This window comes from Trachinotus anak, unplaced genomic scaffold (assembly GCF_046630095.1).
Source record: "Trachinotus anak isolate AG129_WGS33_773 ecotype Australia unplaced genomic scaffold, CSIRO_AGI_Tana_v1 ptg000003l, whole genome shotgun sequence".
In the NCBI taxonomy this organism is placed as follows: Eukaryota; Metazoa; Chordata; class Actinopteri; order Carangiformes; family Carangidae; genus Trachinotus; species Trachinotus anak.
The window spans coordinates 15,856,813-15,879,779 of record NW_027273854.1 but is presented as its reverse complement, the minus strand read 5'-3'; the positions used below and the strand labels follow the sequence as shown (position 1 = coordinate 15,879,779).

The 22,967-nt window shown below is 39.5% G+C and overlaps 1 protein-coding gene across 3 annotated transcripts; it reads right to left on the bottom strand.

Moving 5' to 3' along the window:
• Nucleotides 1-404: 404 nt before the first annotated feature.
• Nucleotides 405-16,421, bottom strand: LOC139618286 (uncharacterized). Of its 3 annotated transcripts, XR_011689707.1 has the most exons (5): nucleotides 13,127-16,421; nucleotides 11,730-11,942; nucleotides 10,587-11,646; nucleotides 10,271-10,439; nucleotides 405-10,186 (listed from the first exon to the last, which is right to left on the bottom strand). XR_011689707.1 is itself a non-coding variant. In XM_071474109.1 (3 exons), exons 1-3 carry the CDS (start codon nucleotides 11,155-11,157, stop codon nucleotides 10,051-10,053), a joined length of 876 nt encoding a protein of 291 aa, XP_071330210.1. In that variant the 5' UTR covers nucleotides 11,158-11,190; the 3' UTR covers nucleotides 405-10,050. The 3 variants fall into 3 exon arrangements, 1 of the variants encoding a protein (XP_071330210.1); XR_011689709.1 differs by having other exon boundaries at nucleotides 11,730-13,268; XM_071474109.1 differs by lacking the exons at nucleotides 11,730-11,942; nucleotides 13,127-16,421 and having other exon boundaries at nucleotides 10,587-11,190.
• Nucleotides 16,422-22,967: the final 6,546 nt, after the last annotated feature.

The following is a 22,967-nucleotide window of genomic DNA, read 5'->3' as shown; positions in this document are numbered from 1 at the left end:
ACAGCTGGAAACAAAGAAAGGAGGTGAATTTCAGCTCTACCTAGACAACAGTCATAAGGTTTATGTAAGATAATGACTCATCTTAGAGTTCATTTACCATAAAAGTGGATGATCAGTGTGCTTGGATGTGTAGGTGAACCATGGTCATACAGTTAGTGAATCTGATTCACACATCTGTCATGTTAAATCTGCTTTTGTAACTGTTCCTGTAATGATCGGAGGTTTGAATGTCATATGATTTATACATATATACAGGCTTTGTTTGAATCATGTAGAGATGAAAGAAATAGCTGATTGACAGATATTTAATCAGCAGCTATTTTGATAATTTATTAACAATTGGTTAATGGTTCTCTCTCTCTCTCTAACTGGTTCAGTTAGAGAGAGAGAGAGAGAGAGGGAGAGAGAAAGGGGGGGGGTGTGTGTGAATGTGTTGGAGAAACCAGTGGTTACAGTTGTGACAACAGAAAACATAAAGTTTTCAATACAATATGCATTGTAGACATGTGGACCCACTTATTGAATACAGGCGGTATTGCATTTTTAATAAAACAGATTGGCTTTACTTTATAGCCCAAATGTTTAGACATAGACAGTGCACATAGATATGGGCTCTGAGTATCCTGTTTGATGCAATATGGGCTTAGATGTTCTCACCATATGGGGTTTACATGAGGCAGAAAACATGCAAGATTTGCCTTAACTTAACGTCACTGCACTTGACAATACATGAAGGATCTTGTAATGTGGAAGCTTTAATATGGAGATTGACTGCTTCAGATCAACATAACATCAGAAAGCTGTTGCTAATACAAATGCTTCCCACACACACACACACACACACACTGCATGTACACACCTAGGACACAGAGACTTTGAATATGAACATTCTTGTAGTCAGTGACACAGTCTTCACAAGTTTAAGCCTGACAGTTTTTGTCATCAGGTCTTTCACTCACAAGGCTGAAAGGTCATCATCAGGAACATGCACCCACCTGTTTTATCCTCTAAAGCTAGACTCAACCCACCTGCTACAGCTTCATTATCTACATCCTCAACAAAACCTCAGAGACAATGCTGCCTACCTCATCTACACCCAAGACATTTGAACAACACTGATGAACCCTGTTATTCGAAGGGAAAAGAATAATCAGTTTAGTAGTTCGGAAACAAATGGATATATGTTCCCATGTTTTCATGAGGACTGAGTCATCCATTGAATGAGTCCTTGGCCCTCTCCCCAAGGACACCCCATTGCTCTTTTTATTTTGTGTCTGTGTGCTCACATTTGTGAGCCTGCTTTGTGGGTGGCAGTGTGATTCATTACATACCAACTCTCATCTGCAGAGTAGATTAATTTGTTAAACCTCAGCCCCCATTTATTATTTTGGGAGAGAGTGCAGCATAAAGGAACACAACTTTAGATGGTCTGAATTGATAAAGGGCCCAGTGAGGTGTTTTTCACACAGTTGTTTTGTATGTGAGCTACCTAGAACTAAATGTGAAGTGTTTGGCCTTCATGTATTGTATAGAGTTGTTATATTACACACAGCTTTTATGGGAGATTGGATCTAACCTGACCTCTTTGTCCAGAGAGACCACATTTGTAAAGGCCTATTGTGAAGAAATCATTGCGTTTGTTTTCAGAAAAAAATATCAGCTCTTCTTTTTGTACCTCACTCCACACCATATGAAAAAAAATCTTTTATGAGCTGTCCTTCATGGCTGGATGTCAGAACTTTGTGGGTGCATATAGGCATATATAAAGAAAAGAAAATGAGTGTGTTGATGTGGTAATACAGGTCCTTTGAGGTGACACAGGACTAAAACAGCATCATTAAGTGAGTCACAGCAACAGAGACTGATGTAGGCAGTACAGTCATCTTTTCCCATATGGTCTGTTTAACTTGCACACACTTTTGCTGTTTTTATGGAGCCCCACAGCTGTGCCATCAAAAACACAAGGTAAAAAAGTTAAATCATACTATCTCAATTATACTAAAATCATACTAAAAGCTAGAATACACATCCATCCAAATCTAAAGTTTTCTAAAGAATTTGATTATTATTATTATTATTATTAGATCATTTTCATGTTTGTTATGTGATATACATTACATTTCAAAATAAAGCTTCACACATTTGTTCTCATACTTTATGCAGGTACAGTTACAAGTAGGTTAAAGAGCTTTGGATTTGTGGTAAGAGCTCTGCACCGTAACTCTAAATTTCTCTGTGTGTAACTGTAAAATTGTGACTAGTGAGGGCAAATTTGCAAAAGGACCTGTACAGTACTATCAGTGGGTCCGATGGAAAACAAATTTGCATCTTGTAACGGATACAGGAAAAATCCAATATGTGTTCTTCTGCTTTGGCTCTAGTCTTAATAAATGCTAATTGCACTGCTTGGCGCTGTCAGTTTACTTTGTATTGCTGTCACCAATATGTTTGTTCACAAATATGCGATTGGTGGATCTTTGAAAAATTGATGCAGCCACAAAGCAATTTAGTATTGAATAAGCTGAGAGGAAGCAGAGGTTAGCACGGTACAATCTTGTTAGCATTTTGTATTATACACATCAAAGCTGGGCTAAAAGCAATTGTGTGTTCTCATTAGCAGCAGGCTGTTCATGGTCGATGTGTTGCTGTTTAGGGGGGTGGGGGGATGATGACGAGGAGAAGGAAGGTTTACACGTCATGCCTCCTTTGGATCGTTCTAATTGGACATTCAGTGTCATTCAGTACATTTCCACACAAAGCCAATCTTACAACACAGTTGTTAGTGTCAGGTTATAACAGCTGGATATGTTGGTGTGCTAACTTTGGCCTAATATCAAAAACTGCAGAATATGGTCAAGGAGTATGTAACACATTAAAGAATAACTATATCTATATAACTATAACTATCATACACACTGCCCACTGTATAGCCTTCGCTCAATGTACGTAACTCTTCCTGTAATAATAAAAGGCAGTGTGGAGGCACTGCATTTGTATCTGCATACAATGCAATTTAACAGTCTGTTTATGTTTGTATTTCTGTTTCCTTTGTCTACTTTTTGCGACATAGTCTTTTGATCTTTGTTCAGGCTCCCCTCTGTGGTTTGAGTCAGACAGAAAATCTCTAGGAAGATTTGTTTCTATTTTTTATTCATCAGTTTTGCAATAAATGGATTTATTCTCCTGCACACCATTTCAGTTGGTGATGTAATGCTTAAGAGCACTTCCGAACAAAGTGACCGATGAAATTTGACCCCTGACAGGACTATTCCAGCGGTTTTAATCACTACTGCCCAAAAAGTGAACATTATGTAACATAATGATACGCTTGGACAGACATGGTTGATAAAGTGACCTTGGATTAGAACCTGGCCCCTCTATACTGACCTGGGGGTTGAGCCAATGTCCTGGGATTATGGTAAATCACCACTCTGCCAATATCACACACAGGATTATTTACTACCACATTTTTGTGGACAGGCAAATCCCTGCAGAATTCAACACACATTTGAGGTTTGGGAGATTATAGAAAGTCAAGGACAAGTCAGTTTATCCGAGAAGTTTTGTACCACAAACAGTCTCTAAGGTCGCACAGTGTAGTCATTAGGATTTTGTAAGAAGCTCTCTTTCCTACCCAATTTAACTAATACAAACCTTCAATATCATCATGTCACTTGATCCCATCAGTTTTGTCAGTGACATAACAAAGTATATCAAAGCACCTTATTGTTTAGTATCTAATACATCCAAATATCCCCAGCAGCTATCATATCAGATTCTCTAAAATACACATTTAAATTCTGACTCATCTGAGTGAGGAGCAGCTACACAGTGAGTGGTATGAGTTACAGTGAAATCTCATGCATGATGAAGACTTAATTGATAGCCACATTGTCATATTGCATTAGAAAAACAATATGACTGTCAATATGTGTCATTGAGATGCATCATCGGCTGCAAAAAATGTATCTGCAATTAACTAATACCTACAGATACATACAATGTGGCATTTGAGACAAACACAAGTCAAAGCTTCTATAACACTGAGTTAAAGTGTGTTTTTAAATTGAATTTTAAAGCTTCAATAAAAGCAGAAGATCAAATAGAAGAGAGAGGGAATGAGGAATGTCTTGATTTTGGGGCAGCAGCTGAGAAGAACTGAACATTTAGTGCTACATCTTGCAACAGGAGATTTTGGAGGATCATGTTTTTTTCTCAAGACTTTGTAGTCAAACAAGATTTTGAACTTACTTCTGTTGCTAAAAGGGAGCCGGTGAAGGAAACCTAGAATCTGAATGCTGCAGCATTTGGAGCTAGTTTAACACAGGATAGGAAAGCCTGAGTGAAGTGTTGCAGTAAAAAAAGACATGTGCAATAAAGGTGTGGAGGAGCTTGTTGAGATGAGAGCCGAGCGGAACACAGAGCATTTGTAAAATATTCTGAGCTGAATTCAAAATGACCCAGGATTTTTGAGCTGAATGTACTATAATATTGTGGTAAACAAGTTACCCCTAGTGTTGCTTTAAGTGGCCTGTTATTATGCCTCTGCGACAGCCAGGGCCAGAGGCATTATGTTTTCAGTTTGCCCACATGTTCTTCCCATTCTCGTGAATGCGATACCTCAGTAAGACCTCCAGGGAATTTCTTCAAATTTGGCACAAACTTTGACTTAGAATTGACAAGGATGAACTGATTAGAGTTTGGTGGTCAAAGGCCATAACTCAGTAATTTATATGCAAATTATGACACAATTTAACACAAATGTCTAAGACGATGAAATTATGAAGTGATGACATTTTGTAATCCAGAGGTCAACTTCACTGAGACTTCGCAATCTTCCACAAAAACACTTCTTGCATTCAATGAATTGTGACCATTTTTCCTGCAATTTGGCTGACTGGCAGAAGCAGACAACCGTGAGGCTGTTATTCTAATTTTGACTTGATCACAGATGTCTTTGACCTGTTGTGTTGCTGTTTTTATCTCAGTATGCCAGATTAAATGCAGGCAGTGTGGGTGAAACAGCAGAGTTGCAGGCTTTTGGATGTGACTGGTTGGATTATAGCGGTTGTCCTGAAGTCCTGAACTGTGTGCCAGAAGAGAGATTTGGATAGTTAACACTCTCGCTGAACTCTGAGGTGAAGGTTACACAGATCAGCATCAGTTACAAGCAGTCTTTAACTTTGTTCACTTATTTTTTAAGCAAACATTGGTCTCTCCTGCATTTTATCTTTAAAAGTTGTAAAATTTCAGATGTTTCAGACATTTTTGTTAATTGATTTTTTTCACTCAGCACTATGTCAGATCACCTACTGTTCACCTCTTTCCAGTAGACAGGTGCATGCCAGAGGGAAACAGGATAGCTTTAGTGTGTGTGGTAGTCGTAAAGATCACTGGACTGCAGCTGTGGTATGATTGACATGTGGTTGTTGGCTCCTGAAGAGCTGCGGCTCCTCCTGAGAGACTTGATGAAGTTTGTCTCTTTGCAGGGTGCTGCTGTCGTTGCAGTTAGCTGCCAGTAGAAGTCACCTTGTGCAGAAGGACACAAACTGCACATGTAAAACTACAGTATCAAATATGCCTGGTTATGCATGATCTATACACTACCACTATATTACTACAGGATGTGTGCCCAAATAGACACTTGCTCACATCCTCACTAAAGGATTTTTCTGGATCATTAGTTCAGTGTGTATTTCCTTCTCTCTACTCCTGTCACAGAGGGAAGCTAATTGCGCTGAAACCTGTACTGTCCAAAAGCCACATCCTATATTCAGCACAACACAGGAACACGCAGGGGAGCCTGAGGCTAGACTCTAACGAAACCCAACTTTATTAACATTTTCTTGACAAAGCCACTACTTGCCCTAGAAGGAGGACCCAGACAGAGGTTACAGCAGGAAAGGGCAAAACTGAGTGTGTGAGTTTTATTAAAGGATACTGCCAATTTTTAATGTGCTTAAAGGTTAGACAAAGTAAATGGTGGCAAGCTACTGTTATCCTGCTGTCCCAGAGCACCATTTCATGCCAGTCTCTCTTTATTGCTTTTGTAACCTGTCCTCTCCTGTCCTCCTGTCACATGTCTTTCGTGGTGACATATACATTTTCCTTATTCTCTGTTTCCTCCACTTACAGTCTGGACACTCTAACCAGACAATCAACTTGTTTTCTTTTGTGTTGTATTGAGCATGCAGTCTATCTAATGTGCACATGTTCAGCTCATGATCTATTCAAATGGCACACTAATTGTAGATGTATTTAATAGCAAAATACCAAAATACCTCCAGTTTTACATTACAGAAAAAAATCATTCATAAGCTCAAGCTCACAATGAGAGCTGACATGGGGTCACTTAAGAGGGTTCTGCCCTCTGTGGTAGCAGCGGTTCATTGAAGACAGATTATATCTCAGACACAGTAATGGCTGTTTTCCATTAGTGTAATGATGATCCTCCATGTAGTCTCCAGTGTTGATTAGCTTGACATGATCTACTCGGTCTATTTGCACATAAATGGATGTTTTCCATCTTAACACCCAGCAGTAATTAAAAGGAAGTAGGAAGTATGTGTTTGTATAAGATCAGTCAGTCATGTCCTTAAAACTGCTGACAAATTAGGAACAGATAGTTCTCTTCCACATCTGAGTCTAGATATGGTATTTTTCTTGTGGAGTAGTTGCCATGGCGAATGTCATACTTAAAAGGTTTTAATGCAATTTTTTTATTTAATTATTTATTCAAGTAAAAGGTACTTTTTCTTTTTACTTTTTTGTTGTATTTTTAAACGTAAATGTTGAAATGTATCAATATACACATCTCAGTACACACTCCTTAATTCTATATCAGGCTGTCTCTGTCATGGTTGCACTTGAGCATGATGGGTGTTTGAGCACATACATAGCAAATATGGGTGTGGGCAAGCAGCCATGAAATAATGCTGAAGGGTTGAAGGAAGATGCAAGTTGTAAAAAAGTTGAAGTTGATACACACACACACACACACACACACACACACATTCACACACTCTGCAGGTTGCTCATTAAGCGTGCTACAGGGAGTTGGTATGTGAACCTGGCTGGTGCTGCAGAATGTGGAGGGAAGATGGGACAGTCATTGCCAGAGGAGTGTTCTGCACCAGGTGAAGCAGATGACTGTGCTATTATAGTCTCCCTGTCAGAGAAGACTATATCAGGGAGGGCACATACCTTTTCAGTTTTATCCTCTGGAGTCTGTGGTGACTGTTGTCTAAGCAGCAGTACGGTTGCTAACCTGTAGATGACAACTGTGTCTCAGTGGTCATCACCTTGCAGCAACAACTAAGTGGGTTTGACTCCTGGCCATGAAAATGTACTTTGTTGTTTGCATGTTGTTCTCATTTTCTCTGCTGGCTTTCTCCCATGTTAAATGTGTGTCCGATGAATTGGAGAATGTGGCATAAATGCAGTGTGCGTATAAAATGTACCTTTGGGTGCCAGGTTTTAATTTCGTCTGAGAATGATGAATCATCATGCCCCATACTGTATGTCACAAAGTATTGTGTGTACAAAATACTTGCCACTTGTCACAGAAGTCAATTGTCTGAAACACAACACTGGATTGTGCATTTCATGTTAGAAATAATTATGGTAATTATGTTATTCCAAAGTCATTGTCTTAATTTAATGGCAGGAAATGTATTTGATAGCACACAAGTGACCCAATGTGAATACTCGCCTACGTGTATTGTGTGCAAATTATGTCTTTTGTGCCCCCAATCATAATTATGTCTCTGCACCAGTGACAACCATGTCTCTTAGGGTTGTTGTCCATCCGTCCCATTCTCGTGAACGCAGTATCTTAGAAACACCTTGAGGGATTTTTTTCAAATTTGGCACAAACATTCACTTGGAGTCAAGGATGGACTGATTACATTTTAGTGGTCAGAGATTAAAGGTCAAGGTCACTTTGACCTCACAAAAACATTTATGCCCCAAACTCAAGAATTCATACACTAATTATGACACAATTTCACACAAGTGTTGAATAGGATTAAAAAAATGAAGTGATGCCATTTTATATCCAAAAGGTCAAAGGTCAACTTTACCTGGACATCATGATCCTCTGCAAAAAACACTTTTTTATTCAATACTCTCACTCAGGAACAGATCGGGAGACTGTAACCATATTTCACATTTGATCTGATAATGAATTGGTCATACTAATCCCACCTTGATACCATGGCGATTGTAAAGATCTTCTGTGCTGCCAGGCTGAAGATGTGTGTGAAGCATCCACATGTTTTAGAATTTATAGCTTCTTTGCAGCAACATCTGTATTTGAAGGATTATCTATTGTCATGTCTACAACAATCAGAATCAGCTTTATTGGCCAAGCATATGAACACATACTAGGAATTTGATGCTGTTTTTTTTTTTTTTGTTTCTATCTAGGAGCTAACACACTAATGCAGTAGAAATACAGCAGGACAAGAATGACAAAGCTTAACAAAGTTGCATATTTATATATCCCTATATCACTAATCAAAAAATTAACTTCATACCTATATTAAATTCCTTCAGAGTCTTCACTACATTTATTAGATGAGTCTGGAGAGACATGGTAGGAAACTGCAGCTGGACTGTTTGGTGGAGGTGTACAACTGCAAGGCAGTAATTCTACACTGTAAAAAAAATTCTGTATATTTTATGGTAAAATACTGGCAGTTGTGGTTGCCAGAATTTTACCGTAAAAAATATGGTGACTATGTATAAGACATTACGGTATTGGTTTTACAGAACTGTAAATTCCAAGGTTGAAAATAGTATTATTTACAGGAAGTTACTATTGAAATAATATGTCGTAAACCTATTTACAGTAATTTTCTGTAGAATAACAGAACAATTCTGTAAAATAACAAGTAGACTGTGAACTATTTTACAGTAAACCACAGTAATAAATATGGCAACCATAAGAAATTACAGTATGCTTTTTAGGAACTGTAAATTTCATGGTTGAAAACTGATTTGTTTATGGTAAATTACCATATAAAAACTAAGCAATTGTAAACCTATTTACAGTAATTTTCTTTAAAAATAGCAGCTATATTATAAACCTTTTTTTAGTGAACTAAAAATAAATCTGCAAAATTTACAGTAAAATACTGGCAGCTGTGGTTGCCAGAATTTCTCCGTAAAAAACACAGTGATAAAAACCAAATCAAAACTGATAAACACAACTCAAACTTTAATGAAGTCAAGTGATGCTCAGATACAACACCTCTTTTTTTTTTGTCTTTTCTCACAGTCATCTTTAATCAGTTAAACACTATTTAACAAACTGCATGGAGCAATATTCCCTGTGACACTACATAATTTCCACTGTGACCTTTGTGTTGGTCTCAATGGGGCCAAGTCTGACCAAATGCTCTGAAAAATTGCTTCTATAGCCAAAAACAGGAGGCTAAAACTAGAAAACTCCTTGTATGGAATCAAAAATTAGAACTGAGGAAGAAAGTATTACCCTGAAATTGTTAAAGTAACTGAAAGAGCAGCTTCTCACAATTAAATACATTAAAAAAAATCACTAAATTGCTGTTGCCGTAATATTATTGTTCAAGTAATACCTTCAAATCGTTTGATCTTTGACCCTTTAACTAAAAGTACAGCCTCTTAACACAAATTAGACACTACAATGACTCAATAATGATGCTTTGGTTTGAATTTGAATTTAAATTCAAATTCAAATCTGCTGTATCTTTAACTCTGTCACCAATGAGAGCCTTAGAAAATTCCTAATCAAGTCAGTTTCTGTATCAGTGTCTTTAGTCCTCTTATGACAGGAAAATGTGAATATCTTTCAGTATTGAACATAAAACATTAGAGAACGTCCCCTGGAACTTTGAAAACAACAGTCCACATTTTCACCATTTCTGCCATTTTATGGACCAAACCAATCAATAACCAATTAATTAAGAAAATAACACACAGATCAATTGATTATGAGAAGTATGATTAGTTGCAGCCCTTGTGTACACCGTTTCATAGATGGCACTGTGCAAGAGGTTGACAGTTCAGTTACCAAGTCCCTCTCCAGTCCTGGTTGGCGAGATCTGTGATGAGGGTCAGGACTCTTGGGTTCACCGACAGCTGCTTCTTGTTCTTCTTTGTTTCAACTTTTGTGCCCCTCTCAGGGTTGATCATGAAGAAACACCTTTGAATATAATTTCATAATCAACCACTAAAAATACTTTTTCTAAATGAGGAATTCAAATGATAATAAAAATAATGTGTTTACCTCTGAAGAAACTCAAGTGTTGAGCCCAGATCAACAGGATAGTGAATATTCAGGCAATAGTATGCTCCAAACATGAGACCGATGGCAGAGACGAAGTTGGGGATGTGGTCATTCACAATCTTGCCATCCACACTCAGCATGAAGTGTCTTGAGGCATAGCAAGAGGTTCCTGCAAAGAACAGAAAGTTAAAAGAGCAGACCAGCCATTACCATCCAAACTCACTTTTAACAAAGTTGCACTTCAAACATGACAATGTATAACAGTTTTCATGCAATACTTCTTAACATTAGCTTAGTGAAACTGATCAACACTTACCACATACAACAATACATGGATTCACAGGCAATCTTTCCACTGGTACATCTTTTGCCACACATGTCTGGTCAACATAGTGAAAGAGGTTCTCCTCTTTGTCATCAAAGTAGGGAAGAAGAAGGAGAACCATGTCTTTAACATCCTCCGAGCAGCCCTCCAACTGTCCTCTCAGAATGTCAAGTTTTGTGACTGCCTGAAGAATTCTTTTGCTCTTCTCTGCACAAACGGTTCTCATGAAGTCCAGAAGCCGTTTTCCCTTCTTTTCGATACTGGTGAGGAAAGTCTCTTTCAGCGATACCCCAGTGAGCTCTTGGAAGTGTACTGTCATGCCAATCTCTTGGAATAAAAAAGGCCACTCCTCCAGGAGGGATTGCAGCTCTGTTCCCTTGTTTATGTCTCTACGTTGGGAGTAGTAAGTACACTTCATCAGAGTTTTTACCTCATCTGGGCTGAAGTCAGTTTGTTCACTGAGCACTTTCATTTTGTCTTTCTTTTCCTGTTGGCTTTCTGGTCTCTCACTCACTGGCATATATTTCATATCCCATTTTATACAGCCATAGGTGTCTTGCATAGCTGCCCGTTGTTCAGCTGTGATTTCATCATTGTCGTGGTCATCTGACCCCTGTTTGCGTTTTTTTTATCCTTGGTGCTGAAGACCGTTTCACATTTTCAACTCGGGCTTGTAACTGCTTGATGAGTGAGTGATATCCTAGTCCAACTACATCACCAGCGATGACATCTTGCAATGACTGTGGATATTTTGCAACAAGTTTTTTGGCAACTTCTGTGGAGGCTTTGGTACTTGGAGAGGCACAAACATTCATCATGTCACTGACGACAATCCGGATCATTTCTCTACGTAGCCGTGGACTTGGCCTTTTCCCTCTCTCTAAACACTGCATCAAGCCTTCAGGAAATTTTGTCCATGGGATCTGGAAGTTGTCAACCCAGTCTGCTGCAGCAATTGAGCAGGTCGATGGCGAGGAGAGACTGACTGAGGAGCTTGATGAGGAAGCTGGAGAAGACAGCGCTGATTGGCTATGGCCTTCATTGGTTCCTGCTGTAAAGAATGGAATAAACAAAATGTATTTAAATAATGTTTTATCTTTGGCTACAGATCTACTTCAATAAATGTCAACTTACTGGTTTGTTTCCAGGCAGCTACCAATCTTCTTGCTTGAATTGGTCTCAGTGTGGTAAGGAGATCAGCTTCCTGAATGAATGGAAAATCCTCAGTAGTCTCTACTCCCAACGATTGGAGTGTCTCCAATAAAATATCCAAGATTGAGGCTGCGAGGTCTGGCAAAACCTTCATGATAGCACTGCGTATGCTGATTTGTTCTGCATCACCCATTTCTGAGTATGAAAGTGAATAAGGCACAATTAACCTCAGAATGACAGTCCAAGACAGTTAATAATGTGATAACACACTGTGTTTCAAAGGAACTATTTGGTATCCATCTTTAATGTAAGATGGCAATGGATAGAAATCAATCAAGTCACTGATGTTCAGACACTGCATTTTTTCATTGTCTTTCCTCACTGAGTAAAGGTGGTACTCAGAAAGGAATTCTGCTTTGTACACTGACATCAGAAAATGAACAGTGTCATTTTTAATCAAAATGAGCACAAGTTCACCAAACTGCATGGAGTCAATGTTCCCTGTGACAAGGAATTGTCCTTTTTTATATGATGTTCCCTTATAGAGAATTTCTACTGTGACCTTTGTGTTGGTCTCTGTGAAGCCAAATTGGCTGACTGCATCTTGAATGTATTCACTGTATAGTCCAGAGTAAAATGGAGAACCATCTTCATCTTGGAAGACAGGCTTGCTCATTGATCCTGCTGAAAGATACGCCTGTAACAGCTGATGTCTTTCAGACAGAGTAAGGCATAGGTTTTTGAAATTTTTCAAATTTCTTGCACATCTCTTGAAGTAACTGTGCTTACTTTCAAAGCGATTGTCCATAGTCTGATCAGGGGCCCAAATTTCAGAATCATTTCTGGGTAATGACGTAAATAATGATGCTTTGGTTTCAAGCCAGTTTCTGGGAATAGAGTTTTTCTTGACTCCAAATATTCTTGAATAAGAACGTCAAGGTATGCAACCTGAGGCACAGAGATTTTCTGTGCACATATCATGTCCACAATGTCTTTTAGCTGCAGGGTCAACTGCCACACATCATCTGCTGTATCTTCAATTCTGTCACCAATTATGAGAGGCAACAGCCTTAGAAAATTCCAATTCTGTACAGCTTGACCTGAGAGTTTCACTCCATGGGGGCTGACCTCACACGGTTTTGTAGAAGCATCAGACCCACAGTATTTGAACTGTTTAATGCGTCGATTCAGGATGGAGTAAGTGAACCAAGTCTTTTTCTTTATAAAATACTTCAGATACAGTGCAACATCGTAAGACAAAACACCCTCAAATATGTCATGTCCCAGACAAGGTGGCAAACTTGGCAGACAGACATTGAAGTATTTCAAAGAATTGAATACAGAGTTAAACTTTACTCCTTCCACATCTGGTGATGTACCTTCAGTCTGCAGGCGATCAACAGCAGAACTGTAGTTGTCGATGGTTCTCTCTGGTCCACACAGATTTGGATCACTCTGAAAGTCAGATCTGTTGATTAGACAGTACCTGCAGAAATATTTTGAGGAGCTGAAATTTTCAGAGAATCCACCGATGCAATGCGAGCCCAAATTATCTCCAGCAATGCAATACAAGGTTCCCTTGACTGTTTCACTTGACCCAACAATCCCATTCTCCTCCAATTCCTTCAAGTCTCTTATTAGTTCAGAGAACACCTTAACATGCTCAAATGCTTTGAAATCTTTCTCTCTACACAACAACACAAGTGACATGTGGTCTGTGTCCGACCGTACATGCAGTGGTAAGTTGGCAACAGATGCATACACAGCTAAAACTTTGTGTCTTGTCTTGGCAGAGCCTAAAGGATTAACTACTTCAAAGGCATCCTGGTATAGAACTAACTTCACACATGATGGATTTTGAGCAAAAAAATCATTGTTTTTGAATATCTGACCATCACTAATGTCACTTAGAACATCTGGAGGAGACTTGGGGGAGTGCTCTCCTGACACACAGTTCTGCCACAGATCAGATTCTAACAAACATTTCAAAGTCTCTTTCACAGGCACATAATAGGCGAACCTATCTACCCTGTTCTCATCTCTTCCTAAAAATGTTTTCTTGGGCTCCACATAGTTGAATTTTTCTTTAAAAGACTTGGCTCTTGAATAAGCTGTTCGCATTGGCCCTGTATGACATGCAGTGAACAGATCAAATCCCTTGACAGATTCACAGACTTTGGTTATGTCCTCATCTGATAATGCTGTGTCATTTTTTAGCAGCGAACTGAGTTTACTCAAAGTATATGTTTGACCCAACTCATGTATGTTTTGCATTTCCTCAACTATGTTTTGAATAGTTGAAGCAGGTAGAAGGAACTGCGACAGCAATCTCAAGTAGAACAAACTCATGTTTCTAAGATAAAGATCACTGAAATCTTCAGATATATCCAAATCGACCTCATCTGTGCCTGCCTCTGCACCACCCGGTTCAGGTGGAGTAGATGTTGAGGGATGAGAAGCAGATTCTCTGTACACATCACTTACACTACTGTCTGTAAAACCTCTGTGCTTCCGAGACATATGCGCGGTAAATGAAGACTTGACCCTGAAGTCAGTGTTACATCCTCTGACTGGACAACTTACAGCACGTCCTTCCACAATATGCTCCTTCAAGTGAGCAAGCAATTCTTTGGTGTCTAGGCACTGACTTTCACACAAGGCCACTGCACATTTAAAAGTGGTAACAGCTGTCCCCACAGTTTCGTTAGCATTAGCAGATACAACATTGTGCCTCCGGTAAAAATGAGCCTTAAAAGCTCCATACCTGCAAAATGTCTGCTTGCACCCCTCTCCAAAGCATTTAAATAAACAGCGACTTTCATTTCTGTGGAATTGTAATGCAGATTACATTTTTGTGACATTACAGTATTTCTTAATCTTAATAAACTTTTATATTTTCCACAGCAAAATAATGTCTTTTTTTACATATTGTTACAGTAAAAAGTACAGTTAAACACAATTTCTTAATTTACAATAATTCCAAGTAGCTACTACACTAATATACTGTTTTTAATTTTACAGTCTTTTACTGTTGGTATTTAACAATTTTTTATTGTAAATTTTGCAAACATTTCTTACAGTGTAGTTTCGTCCTGTGATGAAACGTGAAACATTTGCAGTAGCTTATGTGTTCGTCCTTCCCAAATGTCCTTGAACAGCACACTGACTCTCATAAGAGGACAAATACAGTGGAGAAATGAAATTAAACTTCATCCCAAAAAAACTCACTTGTCGAGTGTTGAGTATAACAACCAGGGTGTTGCTGTTGTGCAGCTTCTCTCACCGTCTGTCGAGTGCATGTAAACACCTGTGTCCTGTTTTGACAGTTTGTTTTAGTGAAAGCTTCTCACCGAGTACCCAGAGCTGTTCCCGGTGCCTCTGAGGTCATGGATTATTCATGGGATATAGAGGGAGATGACGCAGTCCCATTGTGTGGCTCATATTCCGGTGAGCGTGACAGGGCCGGTTGCATCAGGTCTACAGAAAAAAAGCTGTCTGGAGTTCATAACAGGGAATGATCGCTGGTGATGAATGTTAGTGACAAAAATAATACAGTGAAATGATCTCTAAGCCTCTTGTGATGCTGTTGTTTGTTCATACTTCATTGATTGTATTACTTTCACTGGATAGAAAATGCTTTACAGGCATTTTAATTTACTTGCCATACCATGATAGAGACATATTTGATGTGATGACAATAGAGCTGACCCCCCCCCCTTCTAGTTTTTCTCCATTGCAGAAATAAAAAGGTGGATTGTTGTGGATTTTCCATGGGTCGAAATGATGAAATAATCCTGTAATGTCTGTACCGGTTGTTGGCTTCTTGAAAAAAGACGGATTGAGCCGACTCATTTTTGTATCAACAAGCAATTACCACAAACACAGTCAGTGTTCACAAAGGGAGTCATAACAGCTGACAACCCCCTTATCAGGTCTGGTTACTGAATGGGTAAAACAGATGACATGCTTTGCACAAAGGAATTTTGTATTTTTTTTTTTTTACATAACAGCTCGCTACATTTGCTCTACATACTGATGTTCTTTATTAATGTGCACATGTTCTCACAGTCTCAGGCAGAAACACTTAATAGTGGCTTGTGACACCTTGTGCACCAGAGATTCATTGCTTTCCTCACCCTCCTTTGGCCGACAGTAGGACCAAGCAGTGATGAGGATCTCCATGCATATGGTAATTCATTTTTGGGCATAAAAAGGGGATCATGAAAGCAAAACAACTTCTTTTATGTGTCGCCTTAGATTTTGGTTGTTTTTTTAATAAGAAAAAGATGTACGGGTGCAGCTTGGAACCGGACAGAGAAATGAGAGCCATTTGGTGGGTAAGTATTGCAAGCACTGACATCACTGGAGATACCCCTTTTCAAGAAAATATCCCAATACAAGTAGATTTCAGATCCGTCTACCAGTATAAAAACAGAAACAGAACAGAGTTTAAAAATAAATGAACTATAAACATTGCATCACCTAGAAATGGCCCTTTGTATCAAAAGAGGCTCTGCTGTCTTTGGTATTTAAGCCCTGATTATAACGCTGTTGCCAGCACCGTATCAGTTGTATATTTTCAGAACATTTTCAGTGTTTTGAGAGTTAAAATTTCATGTGGTTGCATTCATGTGAGTGCATGGTGATCGTTAGGCTGTTTTGGTGCTCTTCCAGCACAGGTACTGTGTTAACCATTGTGGTTGAAAGTAGTACTTTTTCTTCTTCACTGGTTCAGTCTGTCTCTCCCTGCCTGCACTTTCATCAGTGTGCATGTACATGTAATTTAGCTGTTAGGTTGTTCAAAGATAAAGTGGCCTATAGCTGATCATTTTAACAAACAAAATGAGGAGAGAGAGGAGGGGAGGAGGCTGGTGGAGAGGGAGAGCCATCGAGAGGTGGCTGATCATGACAGTGCAGGATGCAGGGGCAATGCAGCTACAAGCAAGTACAACTTTCAACCACAATGGCTAATTCAGTACCCATGGTTGCGGTACGACGGTAAAGTTTAAGTTGCACAACGACAGATAGAAACAAAATCTGCATCATCTGAAACACTGAGCCCCTCCCCACGTCTTTTCAGAGGTTAGATGAGAGAAATTACTCAACACAAGAAAATGAAATGGCAGGCGAGTTCAACATTACCTCTAATGAATCGTGTGACGTAGAAACCAGTGGAGAAGCTAGTCTGGAGCCCTGCTTAAAAGTAGTTAGAAAGCCACAGCAGTTAGGTTAATCAGTCTGATGTTTTATCAGCAGTTTGAGGCTCCAACCACATACCACTGAAACAACTCGCAATCAACTACACCATGTAAATCACTGTTTTCTGACAGGCTCTTCTGTGGTAATTATCATTTTGGGGAACTGGGAACTGCTTTGTATTTGAGCTGTGTTCCGCCTTCGTCAAAATTTTGAGTTTGTCAAAATGAATGTTTTTCTCTGTAGAAACCTTGCCCTCTACAGTGGTTTTTCTCACTGTTATTGTATTTGTGTGCACTCTCACTTGCTAGTTCTGTCCCCCTAATGAGGAGGAAGGTCTTTGTGGCCACTGACTGCATCACTGTGTCGTCCTCTGGCAAACTGGAAATGGCCTGCCAAGGTCATCTTTAATATTCCCTCTGTTTTTCAGGTCACAAGAGACCTGATGGACTCCATCAGGCGTTTTCAGTGCTCCCGCCTGTCTTGACAAATAGACAAGGCCTTTTGACCATGGCTTTTGTTGACGCCCTGCCTACAGACTTCGCAGGTTCTTTATAGCCTGGTCATGTCACCCTCTGTAATATCCTTGAGACACTGCACTCTTACATTGTGACAGGATGAATCAGAGGTATGCAGCACTGGTCCTTTCCTGGTCCTTGTCTGCGCTTTAATCTTCTGCTCTCCTTCCATCATGTCTTTCGTGAAGCTCTCATCAACAGTGTCACATTTGTTTTTTTTTGTCAGTTTTAGCCTCTTCTTCACTCATAGTAAGCAGGACCAACATCTGTAGAAGTGCCTTTTAAGTAAGACTCCCTCATTTTGTCATCAGTCCTCTGCTGATGTTTTTCTCCCTCCTTTCAGTTTCCCTGGCTCCCTTTCTTTTACCACCTGTTTTCTTCTTCTTTCAGCTTGGTGGTACACTCTGTCTTGACCTCATCCAGGTCTTTTTCAACTCTGAGCATGTTGTCTTCATACTTGGCAGCCCTGATCTGGGCACTTTCTTCTTCTTTTTGTTGTTGTTGTTTTTTTGTTTTTTTTGAGGAACAACTGCTGTAAGATGGTGGAGATTTCTTTTTCTGTTTACTGGTTTCTCTGTGTAAATATCTTTCAAAGCAGAGGAAAGATTCATCATTTTCAGAACATGCAGTGCTTCAAAAGAGGAGGTGTTTTTCTTGTGGTTTATATATTCACTTGTTCTTACCTTTCTGTCCTCATGTAAAGTCCTTCGAAAAATAGTTTTAAAGTGAAGAGTTTTGAGCATGTATTAAACCTTGACATGTTCAATCTTTAGCAGCCCTCTCCACAGTATTTCTCTTTGTAAATGCACTTTACCATCATAGTGCTTTCAAACATGGAGGACAAAAGAGGTTTTGCACTTGCTTTGATGGTACATAGCAGAAATACATGACCTTCAGTTGTTTTGCAGGAAAAACTGACTGTGACATTTTATGCTTTGAATACTGAAGCTATTAAGTGTAGACTGAAGTCCATTTACTTTGAGAGAAATTTTATTTGTTCACTATTGACTTCTTTTATTCTTTTATCCACACTGATTTAAACACCCCAACAACGCACACACACCACACACTCACACACACTCACACACACATACCCACACCACCACCACCACCACCACCACACGTCACCCAAGCTGTCATAGGTCACTTATGAGGACATTAAATAGGTTTACATTCATGTCCTGGAGACTTGCCCTAACCCTAACCACTACTATCCTAGCCCTAACCCTAAACTTAGCCTTTGACCCAAGCCGTCCACAATGAACTAGTTTTTGGTCTGAAATTTGGTCCTAAAAGTAGCCTATAACAGAAATACACACACACACACACACACACACACACATCCATGTACACCTCATTTTGTTGTGACCCTTCATTGAAATGAATGCATACCCTATCCCTTTACCCTAATCTTAACCTAAACCTTAATCTCTAACCCTAACCCTAAAACCAAGTCTTAACCCTCAAACAGCAATTTAAACTTTTGTGGTCCAGCATTTTGGTCACCGCAAAGCTGTCTGAAGTATAGTGGGCTCCTGGTTTTCAGGCCCCACGAATATAGTAAAAGAAAACCACACACACTCAAGCACGAAGTGTACACAGCTCTGGAATGTTTGATTTCCTGTCAAGCACATCAGTCAATTAGAAACCTGGGATTACTGTCCTTCTCTCACATTAAAGTAAACTTCACTGCCACCATTTGGTGCACTTCAGAAAAAACTATACTGTATCCTTCAACACTACTTGCAACACTTTTCTGTGCAAATTTTTGTGCTATGAACAAGTTTACTGTTGACTTTCATCTCTTTCAGGAACAGTAGAATTGGACTTGCTGCCTCATGGTGCACCTGCTCTGTCAGGTTAGGTGAGGACGCCTGTGTTGCCTCCATCCCTGCTTGCCTCAGTGCTGCTGCCACGCTCTTAGTGATCACTCACACTATATACGGCAGAAGACCACCACACTGTGCCCTACCTGGACTGTTTTGGGTGGAGGTAAGGGACGGAGGGGCTCTGCAGTGGCTGTTTGTGATTGACCTGATTATGGAAAACAGCCCCTGGCAAAGCTCCCAGAGGGTGCAGGGATTGTGGCATCTTCATGAAAAATATTCCTGTTGTGCCGGCTTCTGTCACAAGATGCCTGTGGATAAAGCCCAGCCATGGCAGACTGCCAAAAGGGAGAGTGTGAGAGGGAGAGACAGAGAGGGGCATTTTAAAGAAGGAAAGAGAGGGATAGAGGAAGGTAAATGATGAAGAGAAGACAGAATTATGCAGCATCTATGTCATCTCAGATTTATGGTAAATATTATTAATGTCAGCATATTAGTAATTACAGTCAGGTTGTGTTGGATGTTTCGGCAGGCCCCAATATTTCCTTCTGTGCGTCACACATTATGAAAGTGTAACAAAGGTGGCAAACAAAGCAGGAAATTCACAACTGTAAAAAGCTAATTTCTTGTGTGAGAGAGAGAGAGAGAGAGAGAGAGAGAGAGAGAGAGAGAGAGAGAGAGAGAGAGAGAGAGAGAGAGAGAGAGAGAGAGAGAGAGAGAGAGAGAGAGAGAGAGAATCATAATCATAATCTATAGATGAGATATAATCCAGTTTAAAATGCATAGATTAAACAGCACATTATTACTTTCAGCAAATACAGTTAAATACAATCCTTTTCTGTGTATTGTTATCAGTGCTGGGCAAGCCAACACAACGTAATGATGAACACTGATGAATATGGTCTTCTCATAATCTTAATTTCACTCTCATTATCGAAGAGGGAAAAATGCAAAGGCAACGAGGGATGAGCTGCAGAGGGGGGGCGCTGAGCCAAAGGAAGGAAGGCCGCCAGGAAGTTAATTATCTGCTTTGCCATCCCTTAGACAAGAGAGACTCTGCTCTGAGGAGATGTACTGACCACACAAGTTCAAACTTGTGTAAAAGTTTTACCTTTGAATTGTAATGAGCACTTGCACTGTTGTGGTGTTTTGGTTTTTGTAATAAATGGTGGTTAGGAACATGAGGGAAGAACATGCACAGTTGGTTGGTTCCCAATTTTTAAAGATTAAAAAAAAGGGGGGGGGGTTGTTATGCCAGGGTGGATATGGAGTCAGTGCTGGTCAGGAAAAAGTCCACAAGCTCTTCACTATTGGAAGGATACTGAGGAGTCATGAGAGTTTACCCATTGAGTCTACATGTGGATTTGGAGAAGGCTTATGTTTGTTGGGGTGCTACAAGAGTATCAGGCTCAGAAGCTGTTACTCAAGCCACCCAGTCCTTGTATAATCTGAGTGAGAGCTGTGACCACAAGTGTATTTTCTTTGGGTGTTGGCTGTGCCTTATCAGTAGTTGTATTTGTGATTTTCACTGGTTGTGTCTGACTGCTCAGCTGAGGAGTGGAGGATTGAGTTTTTGCTTCTTGATGTACTGTTGGCTTCATTGAACCATAAACTCCTACACAAAATGTTGATACAAAACTTCTCTAAGGGGCCAATGTGCTTCAACAGAAATGCTTGTCAGATGGACAAACACCTTTTAAAACCCCTCGCCTCACACCTTTCTGATGTCAGAAATAGAGTGGTGTCTGCGACTATGGATGTCTTCCAGGAGACACTGTCTGAAAATGTGCGCCCCATATTTAAAGGATATTGTGTCTCACCTTATTCAATCACAGCAGACTCATCACCCTGACTTCTAATGTGGCCCATTTGAAATGACATTTTCGGACAGCGCTGTCAGGATGTTGCTTTTTATGATTACTTGTACTCTTATAGACAAAGTGAAAATGCCAGAAGAGACAACCACCTCATCTGGGGTTTGATTTTTACCTTGAGTTCTTTCTTTTATTTATTTAAATTTTACTGGGCCATTTGAGTTTGCCTCAGGTTATGAGTTTTGATATCGAAGTTCCTCTTGACTTTGGTTTTAGTATGGCTGATGATTAGGTTATGTTTGGGTGATGGCATTTTCTTTTTTCATAAAGACAGTGAAACTCCAAGGCAACTAATAATCTGACCTGGAGTTGGGATTGTTTTGTCACGCAGCTTGTGAGAAGTCAAGCAGTTATATAGTGTATATAACCTGTTGGATGAGTTGGAGTAATGAACAAATACAAACAAAACGTGTCTAGCTTGAGTACTATACATCAACACTTTCTTTGTGCTTGTGTTGATGTGTCATGAGACACTCTAAGCACCACCTTAGCACCTGTGGAATTGATAACAACACTAAATTTCCATCAGACACAACACTGCCTGTCAAACTGACAATGCTGCTCAGTACGCATCCCAAATGTACACTGTAGAGTGCATAATATGCATGTAGATTGAAAACTGAGTGGCTAAAGCTTTTACACTTTGATCAATCCAAAAAAATCTGTCCCCCTGAGAAGTAATTACATACCTACGCATCTGGCAAACACTTCAAGGAAGCATTAAAGAAAAAATATGATTTTCATGTTTGCGTTTCCCTCGAGGAGGGACATTTTTACATATATTTGTACTGAGGCTTGTTGAGTGACACTCTGGAAGGGAATTTCCCATGTCAGGAACAAATCAATTATTCATTTTTTGGCATGGAGAGTTGAGCACCACCCTGACAGCAGCAGAAGTAGCTCTGAGATTAAGGACAAGAATGAATGCATGTGTGTCTCATGTATATTTTATTTCATCATGCCAGCCAAACTCCTCTTGTCTCTCTGCCAAACCACCACCGGCCTGTTACCAGCAGCTTTAAAACACATTTAAAACGGACAATTACTCTGCTTTTATGATTGGTTAAATAATTACAGATGAATGAAATTAGTTCAGCAGCAGTATAGCAGGCCAAAACTTTGGTCTGAGATTTAAATGGAGCATTAAGATATTACTCATAGCACCTGTCAAGTGAGAAGTGGATCAGAACTGGGTAGGTAGAAAGAACAAAATTATAAAACAAAAGACATACTTGTGTTTTGTGACCTACGATCTAGGATTGTATCTAAGCCAGGGCCTAATAAATCTCCCCTCCCTCTGTTCTCTGAAATATGAAATGCTATAAATCCAGAAAAAAAAAGTTTCAGCATTTTTGCAGTGAGCAGTATATGATCTAATAAAAGGATACTCATGGTTCACGGAAATGATGCACTCAAACTCTCACAGTTTTCCTATTTGTGCAGATAATCTCTTTGCCATTAAAAATGCATTTCTCTGAACAACATTTATCAACAGATTGCCTATGCCACCAATATTATATATTTTTTTCAGCAAAAACGGTTCTTAGTCAGCATCAGTGGGACAGCTAAATTTCTCTCACGCCCACATAGAGTTTTTGTTTGTTTTTCTGTTCACTCATCATGAATTTTTCATCACCCACTTGATGAGACATTTCATGTGTTTGCCTTTATAAAGCACAGTAAGCAGTCTTTGAATAGGGGATATTTTTCCCTCTGTCCCATTGCTACAGTGACTTTTGAATACATGAGGCAGGGTCTCTAAGTGACTTATGGCCTGTTTCCTTTGCTTGCTTTGTGAGAAAAGGC

Coding starts and splice junctions, on each gene's coding strand:
- LOC139618286 (XM_071474109.1), bottom strand. CDS start 11,157: ATGCAAGACACCTATGGCTGTATAAAATGGGATATGAAATATATGCCA. Junction 10,440..10,586: donor TCCATGTATTGTTGTATGTG/GTAAGTGTTGAT, acceptor TGTTCTTTGCAG/GAACCTCTTGCTATGCCTCA. Junction 10,187..10,270: donor ACACTTGAGTTTCTTCAGAG/GTAAACACATTA, acceptor TTATATTCAAAG/GTGTTTCTTCATGATCAACC.